General features: G+C 41.9%; 1 protein-coding gene across 1 annotated transcript in view; it reads right to left on the reverse strand.

Moving 5' to 3' along the window:
• ESRP1 (epithelial splicing regulatory protein 1) overlaps positions 1-26,894 on the reverse strand; it is a 55,663-nt gene that overhangs the window by 20,874 nt on the left and 7,895 nt on the right. Inside the window, exons 4-12 of the mRNA XM_077808927.1 lie at positions 25,719-25,833; positions 17,335-17,433; positions 17,193-17,247; positions 13,460-13,570; positions 13,213-13,345; positions 13,051-13,093; positions 10,367-10,668; positions 7,889-8,107; positions 2,559-2,757 (exon numbers count right to left, since the gene is read on the reverse strand). Coding sequence (XP_077665053.1) covers positions 2,559-2,757; positions 7,889-8,107; positions 10,367-10,668; positions 13,051-13,093; positions 13,213-13,345; positions 13,460-13,570; positions 17,193-17,247; positions 17,335-17,433; positions 25,719-25,833 — 1,276 coding nt within the window. The remainder of the gene's footprint in view (positions 1-2,558; positions 2,758-7,888; positions 8,108-10,366; positions 10,669-13,050; positions 13,094-13,212; positions 13,346-13,459; positions 13,571-17,192; positions 17,248-17,334; positions 17,434-25,718; positions 25,834-26,894) is intronic.

Genomic DNA, 26,894 nt, shown 5'->3' on the forward strand with positions numbered 1-26,894 from the left:
GTGCTCATAGCTGTAAGAAGGTGAAACTCAGGAATCCAAAAACTTTCCGTGATTTCAGCAGAGTTCATTAGTTTACTCTGGGAACCTTCACAAAAGAAGTCTCTGAACAAGAATCAGAGTATACTTGCCCCATTTCTGGGGGAGAGTGACCTGTCTATCCCTCATTCCCATTCAGGCCTTTGCCTTTCTGCTGACAAGGGGACCTATTATGATGGTGGTAGTTTCTCTGATACAAGTATTTGTCCACTAGAAACTAGACTGGGACCAACTCTCTATGGCAGGGGTCAGCAACCTTTCAGAAGTGTGCGCTGAGTCTTCATTTATTCACTTTAATTTAAGGTTTTGCGTGCCAGTAATACATTAACGTTTTTTAGAAGGTCTCTCTATAAGTCTATATATTATATAACTAAACTATTGTCATATGTAAAGTAAACAAGGTTTTCAAAATGTTTAAGAAGCTTAATTTTAAATGAAATTAAAATGCTGATCTTATGCCATTGGCCCGCTCAGCCCACTGCCAGTCTGGGGTTCTATTCACCTAGGCTGGCAGCAGGCTGAGCGGGGCCGGCGGCCGGGACCCCAGACCGGCAGCGGGCTGAGCGGGGCCGGCGGCCGGGACCCCAGACCGGCAGCGGGCTGAGCGGGGCCGGCGGCCGGGACCCCAGACCGGCAGCGGGCTGAGCGGGGCCGGCGGCCGGGACCCCAGACCGGCAGCGGGCTGAGCGGGGCCGGCGGCCGGGACCCCAGACCGGCAGCGGGCTGAGCGGGGCCGGCGGCCGGGACCCCAGACCGGCAGCGGGCTGAGCGGGGCCGGCCCACTGATGGTCTGGGGTTCCGTCCGCTGGCTCCTGCCAGCCAGGGTCCTGGCTGCCAGCCCCACTCAGCCCGCTGCTGGTCTGGGATCCCGGCCCTTCCCGCATAGAGTGGGTAACTACCTTCTCCCTGGTTCTAGCCCATTCTCTTCCTCTCTCTGCACTGAGCACAAGGCTGGGGGTGAAGGATCAGGCTGGGGGTTGGGGCGCAGGGTCTTGCCAGGAGCTAGAATGAGGGAGGGGGCTCAGGGTTGGGGCAGGAGGTTTGGGTGTGGAGCGCTTACCTGGGCAGCTCCCATTTGATGCAAGGAGTGCAGCTGGGAGTGTGCGCGCACAGGAGCTCCCATTTGGTGCTCATGGAGGGGGTTGGAATGTGGGGTGTGCAGGGGTCAGGGCAGAGGGCTGGGGGTGTGGGCTAGGGTCCTGGGGTTGCTCCCAGCCCCCTGTCCAGGGCGGCTCACAGTGGGGGGCTGGAGAGGATATGCCCTTATTCCACCCCCCCTTTCTCAAGGCCCCATCCCCACCTCTTCTCTACCCCCTCCCCGGAGCAGCGAGCGCGCTGCGGCTCCACTTCTCCCCCTCCCTCGCAAGGGCCATCAGCTGATCGGTGGCAGGGAGGGAGAGGAGGAGGGGCAGGAACCCAGCACGCCCGCGGAAGAGATGGGGGGACCTTGCCTGCCCTGCAGCAGCAGCTGGCAAGACCAAACTTCTTCACCCTGCCCCAGTGGCAGGGTGGGGGGAGGGGGAAGAGGGGCGGAGAAGAGCGGGCCAGGGCTGCCAGGATTTTTAATGGCACGCTGTTGCCTGCCGGGGTCCCGGCCACTGGCCCAGTTGCTATCTGCCAGGGTCCCGGCCACTGGCCCACAGTGCCATAGGTTGCCGACCCCTGCTCTATGGGCTACCAAGGAGCCAACAGGTAAACAAACAGCACTGGTCATAACCAACCTGGCTGGATTTAGAATATTTCATTTCTTCTGAATAAATAGGAGGATCGTACCTCAATTATCCTGCCATCTCTGATCTTTGAAGCAAAGTATTATTTTCCCATGGGTTCAAAGTCATTTTACTTTAAACAGATTAAGTCAACCCCTGCGCCTTTAAACTGTTTTCTCCCAAATATTAGATAAAATCCCATTTTTCCAAATGACTCATAGCCAGTAAGGAGCACAGCTTGAAGCAAAAGCACTGTTTTCTGATCCACCAAGCTATTTGGCTAGCTCAGCTGCATGTCTAAATACATATTTCACTCACACACCAGCAGCCTTAACACCGTGCATTTTGGATGTCCAGGGAAGAGTCCAGGGGTTAGCAGCTGTTCAACAGGTAGAATATTTGTGTTTAGACTCAGAAAAAAGCATTACCAGTGGTTGCAAGAATTAGCCTTTAAAAGAGAGGGAGGGGCATGGAGTCCACAGACAGTGATAAACTAATTCATATTTAATTTTTTATTCGGCTCTAGGTGGCAAAGTTTCTTTTCAGAGTCATTGCTTGTCCAGAGCAAGTTAAGTTGCAGAAAACAAGTTCTTCTGTGGAAAAGCAAGACTATAATTTGAAAGTAATTCTTCAGTCATAGTAATCCACAACCAAAAGAAAAACGATCACAGGCTACTGCTGATTTCAGATGGAAAAGACTTGCATTACCACCCCCATTTAATATACCTTACAAAGAACTGGGAAGAGAGAGAGAAGCTCCAACACCTACCAGCGCACAGCGCAGAGTAGTGCCACGAACCATGCAAAACTTACATGGTAACTTACATGGTGGTGGGGACAAGCCATTTCGATTTAAAGTGCCCCCCATTAATACAAAGTTCATCTCCTCTGCAGAACACTGAAAGACTTCAATGTATCTGTCCTTCATGGTCTTCTTATGACACTTCTGTGCAGCCAGAAATGCTCGGTCTGCAGATTTCATCTGGATAAAGGCATCTCCTGATGGACGGCCCTGAAAAACCAAGAAAAGGAACAAGAGCAAATCTATAGTTCCAATACAAATACTCATGTGGTGCCAAAACAGGAGTCACTTGCAATGTTAGCAGCATCTTTTACAAAGACTATTTGGCCATTACCACCCCAACTCCTGCACCAATCAACGGTTCTAATACACGTACATTCTCACTACTGCCTGGGCCCATGATCATAGAATCATAGAATATCAGGGTTGGAAGGGACCTCAGGAGGTCATCTAGTCCAACCCCCTGCTCAAAGCAGGACCAATCCCCAATTAAATCATCCCAGCCAGGGCTTTGTCAAGCTGGACCTTAAAAACTTCTAAGGAAGGAGATTCTACCACCTCCCTAGGTAACGCATTCCAGCGTTTCACCACCCTCTTAGTGAAAAAGTTTTTTCCTAATATCCAACCTAAACCTCCCCCACTGCAACTTGAGACCATTACTCCTTGTCCTGTCATCTTCTACCACTGAGAATAGTCTAGAACCATCCTCTCTGGAACCACCTCTCAGGCAGTTGAAAGCAGCTATCAAATCCCCCCTCATTCTTCTCTTCTGCAGACTAAACAATCCCAGTTCCCTCATCCTCTCCTCGTAAGTCATGTGTTCCAGACCCCTAATCATTTTTGTTGCCCTTCGCTGGACTCTCTCCAATTTATCCACATCCTTCTTGTAGTGTGGGGCCCAAAACTGGACACAGTACTCCAGATGAGGCCTCACCAATGTCTAATAGAGGGGAACGATCACGTCCCTCGATCTGCTCGCTATGCCCCTACTTATACATCCCAAAATGCCATTGGCCTTCTTGGCAGCAAGGGCACACTGCTGACTCAATGCTGATCTGCCCATTGTCCATTACATCAATGTTTGTCAGCCTTCTACTGTTATTTGTTTTGAATATTTAGGTAAAGCTTATCTACAGTATAGCCTGACTATTTTTATGGCTCAGAATAGAGAATAAAAATGCCATGTTAGCTCCAAGTATAGCTTTGGTAAAAATAAGAATTTAGAAGACCTTTTTTTCCCCGTTTATGCTTATGTTGCTTGGGAAGGGACCTAAGCTGAACCCCAAAAAAGCCACTCTTATACCAGAAGAGTGCCCTAATGGGGAGGAGGGTACAGCATGGGATGGTTTATAGTTGTAGAATTACTGGTTTAAACGCATGTCTTAGGTTACACTGAAAGAAAAAACACATAAAAAAAACCACCTTTCCAGAGTAGATAAGGCCTAAGAACTTTAGTCCTCTGTTCAGAGAGCACATTTCCCTATATAAAGACGAACAGTGTCCTGGAGACAAAAAGCAATGACGACAGCAAAGGTGTGATTGTATTCAAGTTGGTGAGGCATTGATTAATTTCAGTGCTTAGCTTGACCATTTAAATGCGAACATTATTTCACAAGGCCCCCATACAATTCAAGCACAACAAAAAACTTTAACCTCTCTCATGTGCACTGTGGCAGCAGTTTTGAATGATGCCTTTAATCTATCAGAGAAACGAGGTGGGTGAGGTAATATCTTTTATTGGACCAACTTCTCTCTCTCTAATATCCTGGGACTAACAAGGCTACAACACTGCAAAAAAACCCATTAATCTACATCAGGTTGCAATCATAGAAAGCTTTTCCCAACATAGCCAGTGTCTGTTACTTATTGAGGCAGAAGCAAGTATATATGTGCCTTTGCAAGCTACTGCTGCTTTTAAATTGCAAATTGCCAAGCTTACAAGACATGGACCTTCACAACATATGAGCATACCAAGAGATGGACACTACCAGTGACTTTGGAAAAGAAGTTTAATCTCCTCTGTCACATTCAATACCCCCATCGGTATAATCAGGGTGATCAGCAACCCTGAACATGGGTATTGTGCAGTTGAATTCACCAGCATTGGTGAAGCTCAACTCCTCAATTGGAAGGTTCTGCAAGAGGAAAATACCAACCCTGCCTACCAGGTGTAGAGAGCCCAACATGTAATGAACTGGTGCAGCTCAGTTATGCAGGGGCTAGGATTTGGGGAGGTTGAACAGGAGGGAATTCAGGCCCTACGCAGAGCTTATCTCTGTGATATGTAGGAAGAGTGGAGATGAACCATGGTCATAACCACAGGCTGTACTGCAATAAAGAACTTTCTCCTTCCCCTGCAGAAGGGGTCACTAGGGCAGCTAAGCCCACTCAAGCTCTTGTCTAAATCTAGAGTATTCCTGAATAGACAATGTACAGACAAATCCTTACACTGGAGCAGGAGCTCTGCTCCCACACTGCAGTTGTGGCAGGATTCCTGTCTACCACTACATGCTGCGTTGGACGCAAGGAGAGCAACAGATGGCAAGACAGCACATCTCTTCACCAAATTTTCCCCATAGGCACTCACGCTGTGTTGACAAATTATGCATTTAATTTATTCCTGGACCGTCTCTGGACATTTAAAATCAGTCTTTGAATTGGCAGTCCAGCCAATTTAGTTAATCCTTGAGCCCAAGTGGTAGAGGTCTGTACTGGAGTGATAAAAGTCTCAGGTTTAAAGTCCCTGAAGAAATGGCTGCATTTGCACAATTGCCTCCTTCCTTAAAAACCCCACACTTTTGTGACACCTCTCAGCCACTCACCATAGAGCAAGTGGTCCAAGTTTGGAACATGTGTCTCACATATCTAGACTGTACTGTCAGTGTCTGAAGTGGACTGCAAGAGTCTTGGTGCAATGACTGTCTTCTTCTTGTTAGTAGAGCACGCAGTGTAGTGAGTTTTAAGAATGTCACAGGCCAGGAAGAAAACCAAAGAGAATGGGACAAGCAAGGCAAAACACCAGTCCAAGATAATTTGAGCATGGATAGTGTATGTGTTGTCGTCATAACAGATTATGGTTCATGTCCAGAGTAATTTACAAGACATCAGACACACAGTTTGAACACGTGAGACAGATTGAAGGGACAAGCTTCAGATGAAACTCATGTTGTTGAATATCACCTTTTTTACTTAGAGACTGTCTGAACTTTAAATGCTACATGGCACAGCTGCGCCGTTGCAGCACTTCAGTGTAGACACTATCTACACCAATGGGAGGGGTTGTCCCATTGGTGTAGATAATCCACCTTCCCGAAAAGTGGTAAGTAGGCCAACAGAAGAATTGTTCTGTTGACCTAGGGCTGTCAACACTGGTGGGGTTAGGTTGGCTTAACTATGCTGCTCAAAGAGTATGGATTTAAATTGACTTAATTGTCTAGAGTAGACCAGGCCTTCATGGATTAAGTCAAACATATCATTAACCCCATATCAAAGGATAAAATTATGTCATGGAGGTCACGGATTCTGTGACTTTCAGAGACCTCTGTGACATTTTCCACTTCAGCCGTGGGGCTGGGGCCCCCTCCTGAAGTGCCAAGCTGCTGCAGGTGATGGGGGTGCGGGGGGGAGGAGAGAGAGAGAGACCTGGAACTCTGAAGCCGGAGCCATAGAGCTGTCAGCTGCTGAGGCAGTGGGAACCCTCCCCACCTTCCTCAGCAGGGCCCAGGTTCATATCCTCCCCTCCCCTCTGGCTTCAGTCATTCCCCCTCCCTCCCCTGCAATCAGTCCCCCCTCATTATTTTTAGTAAAAGTTAGACAGGTCTTGGGCTTCCATGAATTTTCGTTTATTGTCCACAATGCATTTGTGACTTTTACTAAAAGCAATCATGACAAAATTTTAACCATACCCATATCAAAAGCCATGGGAGAATGGGAACAATTGATAGATTAAAATCGCTAGTTCAGAGTGGTCAGTTATCAGGTTTCTAAGGATTTTGATACGAGTTTAAAGATTTGTGAAGTACGAGTACGGAATTAAGTATCAATTTGTATATTTTGGTTGGGTAAATGGAACAGTTTAATCTGTAATCCCATGGAAGAGAGGAAATATTTTTTGCAGATTTCTAATTATATCTGTAGGCTTGGAAGTATTAGATTTTTATTGGTAAGTGTTTATTTCACCATACACATACAAACAGACCAAAAAAAAATATTTCCATCATTACAATAGAAATTTATAGACCGCCAAATTAAGAAAAATGCTGCTTGAGAATTTAACATTTGATTTAGGGATATTTACTTGATATGTTTTGACATATGACATTGATAATTGTGTTTTAGCAGTTATAAAGCTCTAACTTTTTGAATCTCAATATCGACTATCATTAATTATCTGACACCCTCTGAACTTTTGACACCACCCATAATTTCCCACAACTGTGAAAATTTAAATAGATAGACATAATGCTTAAAAATTAATATTGATATTATCCATCTAAATTAAAAAAACAAATGAATTCTGCCAAGCCTATATATAGGGTACACAATGTGATACCCTAATAGAATCACCAAATAAATAGCAACACACATGCTTGTCCCTTTGCGTGTGCCCCATTAAAAGATGTTACATGAGCGTGTGACAGTTATGCTTTTTAACCAAGTTACAAATATGAACTTGCCTTTATAATAATTTTAAATGAGATTTTGGTAGGTTGTGAGAGATTAAATTTCAAATACTTAGTTATTTGAATGTGATGCAGAAAACGGCAAGTAAATTCTAAATATTTTAATAATGTGTTTATGTCCACAAGATAGAGACACTACATTAATGTATTTGTTTGTTTTTTAATCACAACCCCACAAAAAGATTCCTCACCCCCACTATCTCACCTACAATCATCAAGGAAAAGAGCTGAAATGTTTTTAATCTTTTTAGGGTGGTGTTGTGTGTTTCACCATATACAGCCCAACACATCCTGCTTTCAAAACCCCATGTGCAACATTACCTATTCACAGACAATGGAAATAATTCTACATACATTTACGGATAACCATACCAAGTTTTTGGTTGATCCTGTTAGCAATTGGTTGGCTACACTGGGTCCAGTATTAAAAAAATATAATGCCTTGAAGCAGCTAGGTTCTGTGAAAAACTATTGATTATTTTCATTACACTCTTGGAGGACAGAATCAGTAGCAGTCTCACTTTTGTGCATTTAGGGGCTTTATCAAGGCTGCTTCCCTGCTTTTCCACTAGCAATCAACCCTGCAGGGGATCATGTTTATATATGTGGTGAGTAGCACACTGGCAACCATGACTTGTATTCTCCTGTTGTCTACCTACCTGATGATTTAATACCATGTGAACCCCATGGGTCCGAATATCTGCAGAAAACTCCCCCAAGAATTCCAAAATGTCTTCTATAGTGGCAGCATAGGGAAGACCACGCAGACGTATGCAGTCTCTGACATTGGTCGGAGGCATGAATTGCTGAGGTAACACAGGAAGGATAGGGGGAGCTGCAAGGGGAACGAGAGGTGTAGAAGAGTACCTGTTCAGCACCTGCACAAAAACAAAAAGAAATGGTGAGACCTCAAGCTTGTTCTACTGAACTGAATGTAGATGGAATTTTTGTAAATTATAGTCAACTTGTGCAATACTTAGAAGGTAAGTCATCTAGGCACTAGATTTTAATCAAGGATAAAATACAGCTTGAATTTATAAGTTCTGAATAAGTCTGAAGTCTTTCGGTGGCTTTATTTGAAAATGTCATCTTGGTTTGTTTTTGACCAGACTGCAAGTTGCAGTGCTCTGTACCAGGAGATGTATCAAAGCAGCAACTTACTTATTATGTAAGTTACATTTCTATAATGCTTTTCATCCTGTAGGATCCCAAAGCACTTTATATGGTCATAGAAGAGTTGTTTCCAATAAAATGCATCCAGCCTAGATGACAAAAGCAGCTGCTGTTAACCAAGACACAAGACTACACTGTCAAGGAGGAGGAAGAGAATAGTCCTGAAACTAGAAGATTTTTGTTTCACATGCTATGGTACAGTGTAAGCCATTATTTAATTATTTTAATGACAGAAGTAGCCCATGCAGCAACACCATCTGTCAGCTAAAAGTAATTATATTTGGCCAAAAAGATCATGTTACACTTAAGATTTATTGTTTCTAGTTTAAACAGTAAGAACCCTGCCTACCAGAGTCATGTGAATATTCAATCATTTCCTTTGATCACATCTGTGTAAATCATCTATGCATATAGCAGTATTACGCATGTTTTCATCTGTTTGCACTGACAAGGCTCTATAGAAAGAGTCAAACTCCAGATCTATGAAAAATCCAAGTTTGCTCAAAACTTGTGCGTGAGACAAGAGGGCAGAAATGACAAAGGGTCAGGCTATACTAGCATTTCCACTGTTAGTACCAATCAGCTGAGCAGCATGTGTATTCGTGCAGTGGTGGAAAGTTTCCTCATCATTTGTCCAGTGTAACAAGTCTCTGTGACCAAGACTGGCACATGATTGACTGCTGGTAGCCAGTTCAACATACTGTTTGCAGCATGGAGAGGACTCTCAGTTTCTGTAACTGGTTTGGCTGGTCCTATTTCCTTGCAAGTCTTTATGTGACAAGATATCCCAGAGTACATTGCCCCCTTCTACTGCTGTCCTCACAATCTGTGTCTCGCTGCAGAGATTAAAGCAGACTGAAACAGAGGGGGAGCTCTCACAGTATAAGATAAAGAGGGAGAGCAGTGTGGAACTACTTTTACCCCAGCCAGGGACAGGAGGGAGAGCTGAATCTCTACCACTTTTGGAAACAGAAAGCACAATATTCTTTCCTCTACTTTAAGGATTGCTCTGCCAAGGACAGTTGTCTAGATTTTCCTAGAATGTACTAATACCAACATGATTAGGCAGCATGGTAGCAGCTGACACAGACATGCTGCTATGAAGCCAAAATGAACCATGCAACTTGCAATAAGTTACAGTGACCTGGCCTCTAACAAGTTAGTCATCGTTAGACAGAAGCTAATGTTAAGCAATTAAGATGGAAAATTTGAACTCTCAGAAAACAAGGGGTTTTACTGGTTGTTGGTGGTTTGTTTTCCAGAATTTAGTCAACTCCAGATTAAATTTACCAGGACTACCAATTAATGTTATATAGCACTGGAAAGCAGAAGATCTCAGCCTTCTGATGATACTTTACATGATTTGTTAGATACCTAGCGGTTCGTGAGACAATCTTCAAATGCAGGTCAACTCAAAAGATGAGAAGCGGGATTGTGAAGCTCTACTTGTGTGTCCCAGTGATTCCAGATCAAGTGTACTCAATTTAGATGTTCTTATTGTAATTGCCAACCCCCTGAAATCAGCCTGAGCGCCGCCATCTGCATCACCTCCAGCAGAGGTTCTGCAAGCCAAATGAGGCCTTCCACTGGGCCTGTGCAAACCCTGCATGTGCAATAGGCTTGCCCAGGTATGACTGGTCAGAACTTAGTAAGTGGTCCTGTTGATATTCTTTAATTATGCTGCCTGCATAGCTAGCAGGAGGAAAAAAAGCAGTTTAAATAAAAATACAGTCGCTAGAGTGAGCAGATTGACCATGCATATAAACAGGGATCAGAACTCTTGATTATGAAAGGCTTCACAAGGAACATTTTCTGACCTTGACCACTCTTAGAGGTCAAACTCCTCTCCTCCCACGACAAGATACAAAGCAATTCCTCAAGACCCCAACCACACCCCAACCAGTGTCCTCCTGACTGGTTTTTTGATTAGAAGAGCCCAAGACATTTGGAAGTTTTCACTCTACCTGCTGAACCTCTGCTGCCGTGCTCCTGAAGAGTTCAATGTACCTTTTACCCAGCAAGTCCTTATGTTTTTTTAGTGCATTTTGTGCATATTCCTCACAAGCAAACAACACAAAGGCATCTCCTGTTGGCCTGTTGTCAGGGTATGTGACAAACAGGATTCCTTCCTTTCCTCCTGTTACAGGGCAGTGCTGGCCAAAAAATGCCAGCACTTCTTCTGTCGTTGCATTGAAAGGAAGACCTCGCATCCGGACAATCACCTGATTTTCTTTCGATAAAAACTGAGCTGCTTCATTGGAAGTACCTTTAACAAAACCACAAAATCCAAGTCGAGACACCACAGATATGTAAGACAGCAACCCCCTACCTGTATGGATTGTTTGCACCTAGGGTGCAGAATTGAAATTCACATGGCTTCTCCCCACCCAAAAGCCACCTGGAAAGCCAGAAATGTCATTATATGGGACACTCCTCCCTTTGAAGCCTAGAATGCCGCTCCTTTGATTGCTTAAATGAGAGATGCACCCTCACCCAAGGGGAAAAGAAGGCTGCATTTACAACATTGAGTCTATGCCCAGTTAGCAAGCACTAGTCTCTCACATGGTAGCACAGATGCTCCTGGAATGACTTCTCTGGTGCATTCCAAGCCTTACTTTTAAATACATATTTCTGAAATGTTGTTTCAGACACCAATTCTCCCAGACAATGGCCTGGGAACTACCAGCAAAAAAGTGCATTTAGGAAGGTTCAGGATTTCTGTTCCACTTTGATACAATTGTCACCTTTAGAAGCTTGCCAGTTTTGCCTTCAGTAACTAGATGGGAGTCTATCAGCACTGCTTAGGTTTCCAATGTAATACCAGAGTAAAATCAGTACAGTGATCAAAGGCATCCTATCTACAGCCAGTTGGAAGGGTGTCAATTTGTATTCTTAACCCAAAACTTGGTTCTCTCTTCCCAAGACACGTCAGCTCTCCAGAGTGAGCTATGAAATAATCAAGTCATAGATTGTGCAATATCCCCCCAGTCAACCTCAGAACAGCTAGTACAATACTTTGCTGCACATACAGATAGCCACAAATCTTATCACTTTCACAGGGTGAAATGCAAGATCCATCTGTTTGCCATTGCTTGTCAATATTATTAAAAAAAACCAAACACCTTGTGGGTGGAGTTTTCATAAGTACCTAAGTGACTAAGGATCACAAGCCCCACTGACAGCCCATGCATTTAGGTACTTTTGAAAATCCCATCCTCTACTGCTAGGACTGGGGAGAAGAGGGCCACTGAGCAAACCACTGACATATCCAATTTTAGGGATGGGTGTGCCTGTGTGTTTAAGATATGCCAGACTGACCATCATGTAGACCCAAGTTCAACCTAGCTCAATAGCCATAGAAGTGAAGTGCAAGCATAAGCACAAGTGTATCTGCACTGCCTCCCAGGGACCCTCACCAAGGTTCAGGTGAGTCAGTTTTCATGCCTACTCTGTCCTTTGTCTCTACTGGAGTTGCCCACAGTGGTGGTTTTCTGGAAAATGGACAGTAGAGTCAATCAAGAAACAGATTGTAAATCGGGTCCATCTAGTGACCTACTTTATGTTTAGACCAGGATTAAAAAAGTGGGGAGGGAGGACAAAGATGTTTAAAGCCAAACTTTAGAAGACACACACATGCCAATCACCCATACCTCTTCTAGTTTAGCCATACTCCTAGAAGTCAAAGGCACCACTACATTCCATCACCAACCCTCTCAGCCACACGCTCCCCTTCTAGGTCGCCTTTAAAGTTTCAGAGTATTGGTATCTGCTGCTTCTAAGTACTAGGTTACTGAAGCCTGCAGGGAACAGAGAAGCAGGTCACTCCTATACCAAGCTTGTCTGGCCCCTGAGAACGAGACCCAACAATGCAGATGTGGGTGGCAGCTTGCTGGGCCTTATCCAACCCCGTCGGTTAAGACCAGGTGGGCGAGAGAGGAGTTGAGAGAGAAGATGGTGTGAGGGTTTACAAAACACTTTTGCACCCTTCCAGTATTTGGTGATCAACTTTCCCTTGGAAGGAAGATCATTTTAGGATACAGGAAAAGTTTAAGTTGTTTAATAAAAACCAGTTTCATCCCTAATAATTACAATTTATATTTTGAAACTCATTTGCTTTCACACAGAGATTTGTATACAACAGAGAACAAGTAGAACAGATTTATATCACTGTTCTGAAAGAATTCAAGTTATGTTTTTCAGTAATTGATTACATGGAAGCCATTGCCCCCAGAAAAAAATATGTACCAAATGAAATTCAGGAACAAGTCTGGTAAGATCCTTAACTGACTGACTCCTTGTAAGGAAGAGAACATTGAATTTATGTCACAGTAGCTCCTCAGGGATCAGAGCCCCATTGCCAAGCACTGTATACACAGAATGAAGACAGTCCCTGTACCAGAGACCTTACTGTTTTTATTGCAATTCATCGATATGCATAAAGGTGGGGGTGAAGGAAAGAAGAACGTAAACTGTAAGACAGTAATGATCAGCAGAGTAGGTAGCAATCTCAGCACATCCATTACCTACGCATTCTATGAGCCAATTCAGAGATCATGTTCAATAGAAACACTTTGTAATTTGAAACTAAGTTACAGGTGTTTATTGGAACAGAATCCCATCTCCACCCACAAAAGAAAAAGTGGATTACCTCCTGCAATTTTAAGGAAATCTTCACCTGTTGCCTTGTACACCTAGGGAAAGAAGGGGGAAAAACAAAACAAAACAAAAAAAACAGAACACAGTTATATGTGGCATGGTAGTCCTATCAAAGAGATTAAAAAAACGAAAAACAACCATTGCTACGGCATACCTCAATGTACCGATTCCCCATGTGGTGCTTGTGTCTTTGTAGTGCTAAATCCCTATGTTCTTCACTTACAAACCTGATGAGAGCTTCCCCATTCCTCCTTCCTTGTGCATTGAGACAAAGTGCAGCACCTCCCCTTAAAAAGAGTCAAGACAAGGAAAAAGGAGGTACAAGAGTGAATCACTGAAGGAGAGCACGCACCGTTTCCGGTCTTGCAAAGCCATAAATGTATATATTGCTGGTAACTAACTTGGCAATATTAAGGCCTTTGAAGAATCTTGCGATGTCCTGGTCAGATGACTGCCATGGTAAGCCTCTTGCTCTGATTATGGTGTTATCATCTACGAGTTCCATCTTACTGCTTCAGATAAAGCACAAACACACACTGAAGTTTCCCCATCCTCAATATCTACCACACAGACAGCAAGCATAACTGTAATTTATTCATAAGCTTAAACTCATGTTCAAGTTTGTCAGACAAGGATTGAGGACGTTCACTCAAGTGGGAAGATTGCAAATATAAGAGTCATAAGCGTGTTTTCCTTTATCTGGCTCATTCCATCCATCCCAGTGTCATTTTCCCTTATTTCTGTTTACTATTCTCTACTCCCCCTCCCTTTTCCTCTCATTCTTTCACCTTTACACCTATTCTTTGTTGGCAGAAACACAGAACGCATGGATTAATTAAGCAGTCTCTTTCCCACTTCCCCCTCTCTTGGTCTGTCTCTTTTGCTCCCCAGTGTCTCATCTCCATTATAGTTGTATGTGTCTTTTCCAGGTGCTCTCCACCCCATCCCAATGCTTTGCTTTTATGCAGTTCTCTACTAGAGCAAACAAAATTAAATTGCACCATCCAGTGCGGAAGTACTATTCCCATTTTTTCAGATGAGAAAATTAAAAAAAACAGGATATCCCACTTGTCCAGGACCACAGAGGAAGTTAGTATCTGCACAGGGATTATTATTTATATTGTGGTCACTCCTGGGGACCCTTGTCATGAGCCAAGAGGACCCCACTGAGCTCAGCACTGTACAAACTGAACAAAGACAGTTCCTGCCCAAAGAGCTTAGAATTCAAGTCCCTTGCTCAGGCCACTATCATGCTACCTCACATGTCGTTCAGCCACCACCCATGTTGTGGCTAGAGGTCACAATGGTGGCTCAGCACAGGACTAACTCAGCCCCACACAGCTGGATAGTAATCAGCAGGGAGTCTGCAACACCCAGGGAAGCTATAAATTGGTCAAGGGCTATAAATTTGTCATCTTCTTCCTCCAAAGGCCCCACACAAAACAAGATGCAAAAGCCAATCTAAGGATATGTGATCAACGTGACTTTCAGAAAATAAGTCAGTGAGAGACTTTTAGCCCTATCAACTGGCTTCCATTTCTTTACCTTTTTAAGATTACTTTTGCATTAAGGCTGGAGATTTACTTGTCCTCTCACCTTTAAGGCAGGCAGCACTGCATTGTTTACATGCCGTTCATGTTGGGAAGTTTTGCTCGTAATCAAAACGACGAGAAAGTATAGTTAAAAAAAGATTATTTTACTGGAGCACAGTTCTGCAGCAAAGGGCTGATTTTGCAGCAAATTCTACAGCAGTGAATTTACAGAGTATAAAGTCCCCCAATTATCCTCTATATTTGACTGGACATGACAAAAAAAATCCAGTTGCCATGGCTATAATTTAGCTTCCTGGAGGAGTCATGGACAGTTGTGCTGCTGGCTTGAGAATTGCATCATGTGGCTTAGTTTTGGATGAGATGTTTCATTATGGGAAATTAGCCTCTGAACATGGTCACTCTTCTGTCTCTCACCCTATCTCCCCCTGATCTGCACCCCGAGCCGTCTCTCGCGCCTTAACCCCCTGCCACAATTCAGAACCCCTCCAGCACCCAAACTCCCTCCCAAAGCCTGCATCCCAGAGCGGCTAGGCAGCAGTTCTGCAGAAAAGGACCTGGGGTTACAGTGGACAAGAAGCTGGACATGAGTCAGAAGGTTGCCAAGAAGGCTAATGGCATTTTGGGCTATATAAGTAGGAGCATTGCCAGCAGATCGAGGGACGTGATCATTCCCCTCTAATCAGCATTGGTGAGGCCTCATCTGGAGTACTGTGTCCAATTTTGGACCCCACACTACAACAAGGATGTGGAAAAATTGGAAAGAGTCCAGCAGAGGGCAACAAAAGCGATTGGGGGCTGGAGCACATGACTTATGAGGAGAGGCTGAGGGAACTGGGATTGTTTAAGTCTGCAGAAGAGAAGAATGAGGGGGGATTTGATAGCTGCTTTCAACTACCTGAAAGGGGGTTCCAAAGAGGATGGATCTAGATAGTTCTCCGTGGTACCAAATGACAGAACAAAGAGTAATGGTCTCAAGTTGCAGTGGGGGAGGTTTAGGCTGGATATTAGGAAAAACTTTTTCATTAGGAGGGTGGTGAAACACTGGAATGGGTTACCTAGGGAGGAGGTGTAATCTCCTTCCTTGGAGGGTTTTAAGGTCAGGCTTGACAAAGCCCTGGCTGGGATGATTTAGTTGGGTATTGGTCCTGCTTTGAGCAGGGGGTTGAACTAGATCTCCTGAGGTCCATTCAGACCCTAATATTCTATGATTAACTATTAACTCAATAGATAACAGAGTTATTGAATACTGATCTGAATCATGCAACAGGGTATTAAATTAATCTTTTTGAAACTCTGGCCCACGTCAGGTGACTAGGACCCAGAAATAGCTCTGTTATTCACTAACACTCATGTGCATCACATCCAAGCACCTATCTGAGTCAAACATTACACAGCAGCAATCAAGGCAGACTCATTTTATAGACTCAAAAAAATAGGTAGAATTTTGATTTTGTGAAAAGACTGTTTTGATCTGCGGAGTCCATTTCAACCATTTACTGGACTCATTTAAAGTTGATGCACATAGAGGAAGTTCCATTTTACAGACTAGAAGATGAGCAGGAGTCTACAGGAAGAGCACAAAGTTTGATATTTCAGAATACAAAATGCTTAACCCTTCAAAGAATATGCCTCTATGCAGATAGCTCAACATTGCATTAACTCTTTTACTCTTGTATTCCATTGCAAACTCCTATCTAACTTGCTGCCTGCTGTCATTCCCAGATTTCTCCCTCCCATTAAATAGATTTTACTAGATGAATTTTATTATTTTCTGCCATTATTTATGATCTTTTTAGATCATAGTATTTCCCTTGCTTTACTGAGCTAGAAAGAGCTGCAAATACCAGTAGCACCTGTGATTATTGTGACCACACTGTTTACTCCCTCTTCCAGATCATTCACAAAGATTCTAAATAAGACCAATTCTGACACTAATCTCTGTTGCAGGCACTGCTTAGAAAGCATCTAGTAATGCCATTGAGAAGAATCTTCTTATATGCTAAAAAGAGATGAGCGAGATTAAGAAGTTTGCATCATAATTGGTACCACGGCAATTGCATAAACTGTGCTGTCATTACTAAACATATTTTAAAAGACACTTCTTTATAATTTATTAGAAAAATTCTACATGGCTTTTCGTACGGTCTTGGACACATTTCCATGCCATTGTTACATTGAGCCAATATTTTTCCCCCATCATCACTTGAAACAAAGCCAAAAGTCAATAGGGTTATTAACAAGAACTTATTTATCTTTGTTTAATAGGACAGTGTGTTCACCATCATCAGTGATAATTATTAATACAACTCAGGAGATAGTAGCAGCTCTTAACCAATACCGTTCAAGTCCAGCATAGGATAGATACTCAGCATATGCTTCCGTTTTACAACCCCTCCTATCAGTTAAGCAACCTATTAAATTTTTTTTCAAAGCAACTTCCCAGCAAAATAGAAGACATTAAAAAAAATACAAAGACCACTTGCAAGTGTAGCTAAGTACAGAAATTTTAAGTGTAGGTCAGGTTTTGGACTTACGCTTTAGCTGTAGCACTTAAAAATAAACAAACACACACTTCACTTACCAGGTACCACTTTCAAATTTATAGTTCACTCTTTCTGGATCTGCAAATCTGTGATCTACAAAACACGGCAGAAATTATTTCTCTCCAACATTTTGGAGAAATAAAATAAAAATCCAAACCCAAGTTTACTACTATTGCTTACTGTATACTTCAGAAATTAGTGTTAAAATAATATTCCCCATATCTTCCACTTGAGATGCTCCAAAATGCCATGCTGGACTGCTCTTTTCAAGATTTAAATCTGTAAATTGAAGTTAAGTCAACAGTCATGGAGTAAATGAATTTATAACTGAACAGAGAATTCCCCACCCTGCACATGGGCCAACAAGCTTTCATGGTATCCTTGATGCAGTCAATTTACACTTAAAATAGTACATTTATGTTCTTGTTCATGATTTAGTTATCTTGACAGTTCAAACACCCTTCCCCAACCACTGTCACCTCCCAGAACACCAGATCACTTTAGGAAGCATTTGATGACAGCACAGCAGAGATGCTAAAAGAGCTCCCACAACAAGTGTAAGTTATTTGGTAGAATTTAATGAAAGTCGAAGACCTTCTTGCATTCAGAATAGATTGGAGTCCCCTCTTAAATCTCACCATAGCGATTGTAATCCCCACAGGAAATGCTCCACATGGATTAAAACCTCTCTTTCTGCGGGAAGGGAAAAGGCAAATTAAAACGACTAGATGCTCATAAAAACTAAAAAAAGAGGTTGCTAAGTACTTCCTAATATAGATTACATGGCATCTCTCACAATTTGCTCCTCTCCTTGGATCTAGCATATCACTTCCTGCTTGGATACAACTCAGTAGAGCAGTCTGGACAGTTGAGAGCCACTGATCTAAAGGAAGGCACAGACATTCAAGAGAGGTACCAGAATTGGATTAGGTATGTCTTCACTGCAGAATTAACTCAAGTGAATGCCTCTCATCTCAGGTAAGAGGCAGGTAGGTCTGTACTTACATATGTCAGGAACGTGAAACAAAAACAAAAGTAAAACACACCCCTAACTGACATAGCTATGCTGACATAATCTCAGGCGTAGGTGCAGCTATATTAATGGAAAAAAGCTTCCGTCAGCATCAATACCTTTGTTTGGGAACGTGGTGATCCTACGCAGACAGAAAGTCTCCTGCAAAATAACACTTCAGCTGCAGAGCTATTGCGTTAGCGATTGAGTTGTGCTCACTCAGGCTATAGCTTACACCCTCTGGTGCTGTTAACTTGGGCTGGCGGACGTATCACCACTCTTGCATTAAGGGTTTGTGTGTGAAGATGGGATTTGAGTAAGGGACACTCAGGTTACAACTTGAGTGAACTCTGCAGTGAAGACAATCCCTTAGGAAGTGCTGTGGAACTGGCACAGCAATCCAGGGCTTAACTCTATTAAGGGTGTTTTTTGTTGCTTGACCATAGTCTGATTTACAAACTGATACAACAATATACAAGACATTTCAATATCTCCACATCAGTTGAAGTTATAGCTTTGATTAAGTGAGGCCCTGACCACTACAACTTGAAAGAAACTGAAATTTGTTAAAATAGAAAAATAAAAAATCCACACTCATGAAGAGTATTTCTCATTAAATTTTTAATTAATATTCTCATTCAATACACTCACTTTTTCCAAGCTAGCTGTATTCAACATATTTTTCTAGACTTTTTTCTATCCAAGTGTCCAATTTAGAAGTTTATTTATTAAGTGTTATATTATTTGGGGAAAGGCTTTTTTTTTTTAAAAAAAAAATCAGTTTAAGAGAGTTATCTCCAATATTTATTTCTTTATTCTAGAATTCCTCATGTCACCTCATTTTGTGCCATGTACCTTTACCTTGTAGTACTAGGCCTAACTTCAGGATTGTTTCCCGTCTAGACTACCATCCCTCCCCAAACAGAGAGGGGGGAAATAATAAAAATTAAAAAAAAAGATCAATAATTCTTTCCACTTAGAGAGTGTGAACAAAGCAATTCCACCTCCCCCCACACACATTCTTACATTTTTACTCTCCCCCAGTGTGTGTGTGTGTGTGGGGGGGGGGAGAAAACCACAAAAAATTCAAAGTGGCTTTTTTAGTTGAAGCAAACATTGTTTTAGGAAATATTCCAAGAGCCAACACAGCCTTTGTCATCAAGTGTTGAGACACAAGGAATCAGTTTAGCTAAATTATGCGTTTTATTTGTATTAGCAGGAGTTGAGAGAAAAATGTGGTCAACATTAGAGAGAGTAATTGGGATCTCTCTCATTTTTGCTCCTTCTTACCTGAGAGCAGTTTTTTTACAAGCCTGGGTAAGAAAGAAATGGATCACTGTGCACATATTAAAAAGGCTGTTGGAAACTAAAAAAAACAAAAAAACAAAACAAAACAAAAAACCCCACCCTGCTCTGAATAAAAACAGATTCAGATGTAGCCAGAAAAGCGTGTATGACTATTTGCATGTAGCAGTGATTTCCAAGCATTGTTTTCTTTTACTTTAGAAAAAGTTTTTAATGTTTTCAGGGGAAGACTTTGTAAACAGTAATTAAAAAAAAATAAAATAAAAAAAATGAATAGGTCAAGAGTATAATTTCATGTTGTGAATTTGGCTAGTTTCTCTCAGACTGTTATACAGAAATATTCTCTTCTATGGAAATAGATTAGGAAGAGGAAGTTTAAAGAAAGTTTTAAGACTTCTCACTGTGGACACAAAGAAGTCCAAAATAATTAAATCCTACAAACAATACCTGTGTAGATATAGGATCTATTTACAACCCAACCATAGGTACATTTATATTCTTAGATGTTGTATTGTGTAAGTACAAGACTGGGAGCCTGGAACTCCTGAATTTTACTTCCCAGCTCCAACACCAACTCCTTCTGTAGCTTTGAGGGAGAGTCACTTCAAGCATTCTACCTTAGGCCCATTTGTACAGATAGTTTCTTTCCCTACCACCCCCAGTCTCATTCCACACTCGCCACATATGGCCTCCCTCCTCTCATTCCCCTTCTCCCTTAGCTTATCCCCCATGGCTTTCAATCCTGGCACATATCCACCCACCCCAAATTTGTCTCAACATGAGAGTTCTTCAAAAAAGCCATTACATTTGAGGGAACAAGGATCTTTCAATGCACAAAGACCTAAATAACATACCAAGATTCTAACTTAACTTCCAGAAAACTTCTTTGGCTTGCAGTGCAAGAGCTTGAAGATTTAGGGTTTCCCCAAAAACTAATGGCAAGCAAGGCAGAAGGATGCCCGTGTTTCAAAAAACAAACAACCCCCACCCCCCAACACCTCCCTTTTCACTTCCACAGAAACATGGTCCACTTTGAACCTCTCCCGCATATCACATGGCAGATGTACTGACCTTCTCCACGAACAGTGACTGAGACACTATTTGTGACAGCAGAAACAGACATCCAACTATGGAATGACTTACCAATGTCACACACACAATCATCTTCCAGAGGTACATGTACTCTCTGGGCACTAGCCCAGGGGCCCCACCAATCATAGGGGGTGGTGGTGGGGGGGTGGCCCCCAGCTCCATTCCCATAGTGCACAGGACCCCAAAATTCTTTCAATTGGCACGGTCTCCGCTATCCATTCCATGTCACCTGAACCAATTAATTGGATCACCAATCTCGACGTGGACATTAACATTTTAAGCCAAATGAAAAAGACTGACTAGCACTATGGGGCCCTAATCTTGGGTGATCCCTAGGCACCACAAAAATAAATATGAATAATAGATAATTTACATAGGTGAGGGGATTAAGTTAAGATGAAAACCTTTGAGTGCTGAGTTATAGTTGTGCTCAGTGTAATGCTTTTTACATCCTTCCTGGTAGACACTATTTTTTGCCATTTTGCTATCCAGCATGTTCTAATTCATGATGGGGGGGGGGGGGCGGAGGAGGAGTATATACACACACACACCAGAGCAACAACAGAAGATCAAGAGTACTTTCTTCAGGGTATTAGACTGTTTACCCTTCAATATATATTCCTCATTAAGACAGTCCTCCTCCGACTAAGCCCAGAAAGAAGAAAGACAGCTATTCTTGCTCCAATTATATCCTCTGCTTACTTTCCATTTAATGGCTTCTGCATGCCTGATCTTGAGGGAAAGGAGGATGAGTCTTCTGGAGACTGATCTAGTAATAGTCATGCAAGCTTTATTCATTCCACTCTAAGGGCATTCACAACAGTGAAAACTGGCTCAGCAAGCTCTGCAAATCAAGAAGTGCTGTGAATTAGGGAGGTACAGAGGTGCAAAATGAACACTCCCTGGCCTTCTGTATATTTGCACACGAGTTGAACATAATTTCCTGAATAACCACAACTCTTTTCTTAGCAGGAATGTACTTGTTTCTCCAGTAGCTTTTCTGTGGCGATTATTTTCTTGTTACTTTCACATTACTTTCACTCTTAGGTCATGCCAAGAAAACAAGGTTTGCCACAAACTTAAACAGTAAAGAAAATTGCTTGATTCCATAACAAAGATAGCAGAGGAGACCTCTCATCAGAAAGAAGATTCTTAGTTAGGTAGCATAAGTTCTTCCTCAATTCCCTAAATTAGAGGTGGCACCTTTTAGACCACTATTTCCCTTCTTTAGCATCCCAGCAGCCTTTACAACAAAACCAAACACACTACTTATGATTTCCACTGGAGGAGTGGCGGGAGAAAGAGTGCTTTGACAGGATGGACTAATTCTTGAAACTAGAATCCCTTTCTTACCATAGATTGAGGTAGTTTTAGCTGATGAAATTGGTTATAAATCCTCTCTAAAAGCAAAATAAAGTACCCAATTATTAATTCAGTTTAAAAACGCTGTACTCTTTTTTACAAGAGGTTGCCCCCCCGCACAAAATACATGATCAAGCATAATATACTGTTATTTAACATTCTGTGCCGGGGGCTACTTATGGTTAGCTGAAAAGAGAACAAATACACACACACGCTCAGATGTGCAATACAGGTCACACACACACACACACGGCTAGATTGTCCATGATCCTGCACTTTGTACAGTCACTTACACTAGTGAGAATGAATGCATAACATTAACTTTCTGATTTGGTAGCATTTTATATAGTAATACTACTTCACTCTTACTTTTTTTTTCTTCCACAGATGTCAAATCTCCTCTCAAAGAAGAATTATCCCCATTTTACAGATGGGAAAATCGAGGTGCAGAAAGGCAAAATGACTTACTCAGTGTCACCCATCAGGCCAGTGGCAGAACCAGGAATACAAGCCAGGTCTCCTGAAGTCCAAGCAAGTTGTTTATCCATTAGCCATATTGCCTCCCTATTCTGCAGTCAGCATACAAGGCAACAGAGAATTTGACTTTCACGAAGTTTCACTGTTTCACGTTAGATTCAGACCTTGTGCCCTCTCGACTTGGAAGATACTTAGTTGCTTTAAGAGCAGAGGGACTGTTGAAATTCTGCAAGAGTATGCAATAATTTTTAAGTTTCTTTTCAAGTGACTTCATATTCTGCAGGTCTGACTTTTCCCTTAAATGCCTATTTCAAGTTTGAGTTACCTTTCATTCAGAGTCTGCCTACCGTCGTCACTACAAAATTCACTCATATTTGAAAGAAAGTGCCTAATGTAGTAATTTTTTTCCAGTGAAATGGGACTGTTTAAGTTGGTAATGCGAACAGAGAAGTAGCTTAATAGTTTATTGCAAATATTTTGCACATCGTTACAGACCACCAATTAATGATATTGGTGTCATAAGCAAGCAAGCCACTTACACAGTGCTTCACCCAACATCAGGAAATGATCATCTGCTTGACATTTTTACCAGTTTCTACCACTACTTTAAGAATACAGAAATACTATCCCAGTCTGACAAAAATTGGCAGTCTATGAAACAAGCCACGCTGTAACAGTAATTAAGAAGCCACATGAACCAAACCAAAACCCACCATGAGAACAAAATCCATTATCCAATCAAATGAAGCACACTTAGAAGAGACAGTGAATATTTTAACCATTTCACATAAACCAAACAGGTTTACAATGAGAAGTCACCAAGGTAAACAGACCTACAAATCAGTCAAATAATCTGGAACCAGAAAGAAAACAAAAAGCCACAAATAAAACCAATCACTAAAATTATATGTTTTCAGAGAGGTGTGCAATTAACTAGTCTATCCAGTTCAGAACTCAGGTCTACACTAGGGTATTTTGTTGAAGCGCCATTGGTGGTAGAAGCAATGGGAGCTACAATATAGACCTTGTCTACACGGGCAGTGGCACGTAGGGTATGTGTAACTAGATGCGGCAGTGAAAAGCAGGCTGCACCTGCACTGTGGCGTAGCTACATGCAGCACCAGAGAAAGGCTCCGGTGGGGGACAGCAGGGAAAGGCTCCAGCAGCTTCCCATTGCTGGAACCTTTCCCCACTGCCTCACCCCTGCCAGAGCCTTTCACTGTGGTAGGGAAAGGCTCCAACAGTGGGACACAACAGTGCTAAAAATAGCAGTGTAGATAGGGGATGCACTGCTTGGGCATGTAGAGTATATACCCTAAGGTTCTGATGTTTCTTTACTCTATTTGCTTAAGTGCCTTACCATCTACACTGCTATTTATACCCATGCTAAGGGGCAGGCAACATATCTGCACATAACAGCATGTAGGGTACATATAGTCCTAAGCTAAGCTTCAGGCAGTCACTGGAGTTGTAAGCACCATGCCATCCAACCCCGCTCAGAGTGGGTCTAAGTGACATTTAGAGGCCAATGGCCATGGAAATTATCTGGTCAAATTCTCAATATAAGATTCATCATTGCCCTCCCAATACCAAGAATGCCCTTGTGTATTGGTCAGTACTATACTATTTGAATCACTGAACATTTGACCCTCCTGTGGTTGGTCAGAATCTCTGCTACCCAGAGATAAGAGGAAAGAGGTACATCAGACCTCATTTCCCATTGAATGGATAAAACATTCTCACCAGTGCAGTCTCTTTCAATTTCTTTGTACAAAACACAAGTAGTTTATTGTTCAGGGATTCTGCGATAGATAAACTTTAGACTGTAAGCTCTTTGAAGCAGGGACTTTTCTTATGTTTTCTAAGAAGTTCATTGCATGTTTGCAGACAACAGTAGTAAAAAGACACCATTACCCCCTCCTGGACTGTGTAGAAGAGCCTAATAAATGGCAGAGATACCTTATATTAACAAATCTACACACACGTATTTTAGGGTAGTGAGATAAAAAAGGCACATCTCCCTGAGTGGAAAAGGGAGTTACACTGCTCTGACATCTGAAGCTACTTTCAAGCTTTGGATTCCACTGTTAAAACATTGACACAACAACTATTTTATGCACTGTTGCTACATAGTCACATGCAAAAAACTGCAGTTATTTACTATTTTTATTTAGGCTTTACTATCTCAGATGTCACTGTGTGGCAGATGCCAGCTTTAATGGTAATCACTGTACATGTACAACAGGTGTTTACATATGGAGTGTAACCCAGTCCAACTGTTTCTCACCAATATTTATTTTAGCTTTGAAAACTGAGAAGAGTATTTTAAATTCATATCCCTCCTGGCCAGCCAGCCTTTGCAGGCTCCCTTTGGTGGTGTCATTTGAGAAGTCAAGGGTTTTCTACTTCTGAGTTACAAAACAGGGATGTGTGCAGACCTAAGAGGCAAGACACTAGCCATCAGGGAGGCGGGAGGAAGAGTCTAGCCAGCAGACATTTTTGGAGGTGAGTTTCAGTTGCTATGGATTGTCTCCAGTGCAGACTGAGAATAACGCAGCAAAGATTTTTTTAAGAGCCATATTTAACTGGGTTACTGACTACTTGAGAACAGTTTCTGAAAAGCTTTTTTAGCCATTGGATGCCCTCTCCATACTAGAGAAGGAGAGAATACAGTGAAGAGACAGGATTCCTAGTCTAGTTGCATGTTAGAAGGTTTTCTGTGCAGAGTTTACATGAAGCATCATCATGTGTTTGGATACCTCAGGTATTGAAAGCAACCCCATGTACTATTCAAAGGTTGAATACCATAATAGCTTCAGAAATAAATGTTCCAGAAATTAAAACTGAGCTCCCACAACATCCATGATCTAATATCTGCCAAACAAGGCTGAAAAAATGCTATGAAAATTGGAAGCATTTTAAATGCACGCTATCAACATGCAAATTTTATCTCAGTGTTTCCCTTCAAGTGTTTTAGTAACTAGGAGTCAAGGTTTACCAAAACTTGACATTAAATAAGAAACTAAGGCAGTGATTGTTAATATGGCAAAATTCAGAGGTAAAGAAGAGAGAAAGGACAAACTTCAGTTTCAAAATCTTCTATAGACTGTTCAAAGCTTTTGCAAGGTCCCACAAATTTTTGCATAGCTACCAGAGACAGAAGCATTAGTAGGAAACCCATTAATGACTCAATAATATTTACTAAATTATAATATTTCTAAACAAGCATTATGAACACTCCTATGCTCCTGGGCTGTGTTTCTAGAAGTACTAGTCTGCTATTATAATTCAAGTTATGATTTTAAAAAAAGGATACATTCTGTCATGGCAGCAGCGTCCAGTTTGTCAACATCAGAGGAGTCAGGGAAACATTTCTTGAACTCTTTCCGCAAGTCAAAAAAGGAGTAGAAGCATTCAGGCAATAAGATATTCTGTAAGAGGACATAGTAGTGACTGTAAACTAAGGTGAATCCAGTCTATGTTCTCTTGAGTTTTCATACTTTGCAACCAAACAGTTTTCAAGTAAAAAATAGCCACACTCACCTGAGTATATCATAGCACATATTTTTACAAGGCTCTTCTTTCAGTGACTTAAATGTTGTTATGAATCTTTCTTACTCAGTAAGTCTGTTCCCTTGGTATAGTCAAGAATATTTGCTTCCTTTACTGCCAAAAGGGAAGGTTATTGCTGCTTTTTATTATTACTACTAATACTATGGATTCAATACAACTGTGGGAGAGCAAATGGATACTATTACAACACTATACCTATTGAACCAGAGGGGTCACGGCTCGATTTACAGAGTCCAAACAAACTTGCAGAAGACATTTTAATTTTATAGACAGCATATTCAATGAAGGGAAGTCACAGATTCTATTTGCAAAGTATAATCACACTTCAAATAGTTGTTTTGGCTATTTTGTAATACAGACAACGTGTAGTGTGATGTGGTGTAAAGGTTTTGTCAGCATGTGCTTGTGATGGATGCATTACTAATGAGTAGCAAAGCCAAGAGTGTATACAGCTAATCTCACGTAAGTGCCAATAAAAGCCATTATACCCTAACACTACGTATGCCACATAGTCAAACTCTTAAATAGTTTTGTTTAATTCTTCATCCTGTCGTACAAGGTGTAAAGGCAGGCACCAAACTGCACAAAGGGAAAGAAAATGAATGAGGGATAACCTCTAAAAATAACCTACAATGTATTTTTAATACATAGCAGTGTCATGTTTTAAAGTTTAACATCTCATAATCTTCCAGGAATAGAAGTATATGCTGTATATTCCACTCTAACCCTTTTTCCTAATTGTGTGATTCTATTAAGGTTAGCAACGGGGGTGGCCTGGGAAGGGGAAGTCAGATTCCTGAAGCCTGTCACTGGTGCATTACTGATTATTGCTACTCTTTTTACTTCAGACAAATTTTATTTTATTTTTTTTGTGTATGGAGAAATTTCACATTTGGGGGAAAGAGGAAGCTTTTCTTTT

This window comes from Eretmochelys imbricata, chromosome 2 (assembly GCF_965152235.1).
Source record: "Eretmochelys imbricata isolate rEreImb1 chromosome 2, rEreImb1.hap1, whole genome shotgun sequence".
NCBI classification, from domain to species: Eukaryota; Metazoa; Chordata; order Testudines; family Cheloniidae; genus Eretmochelys; species Eretmochelys imbricata.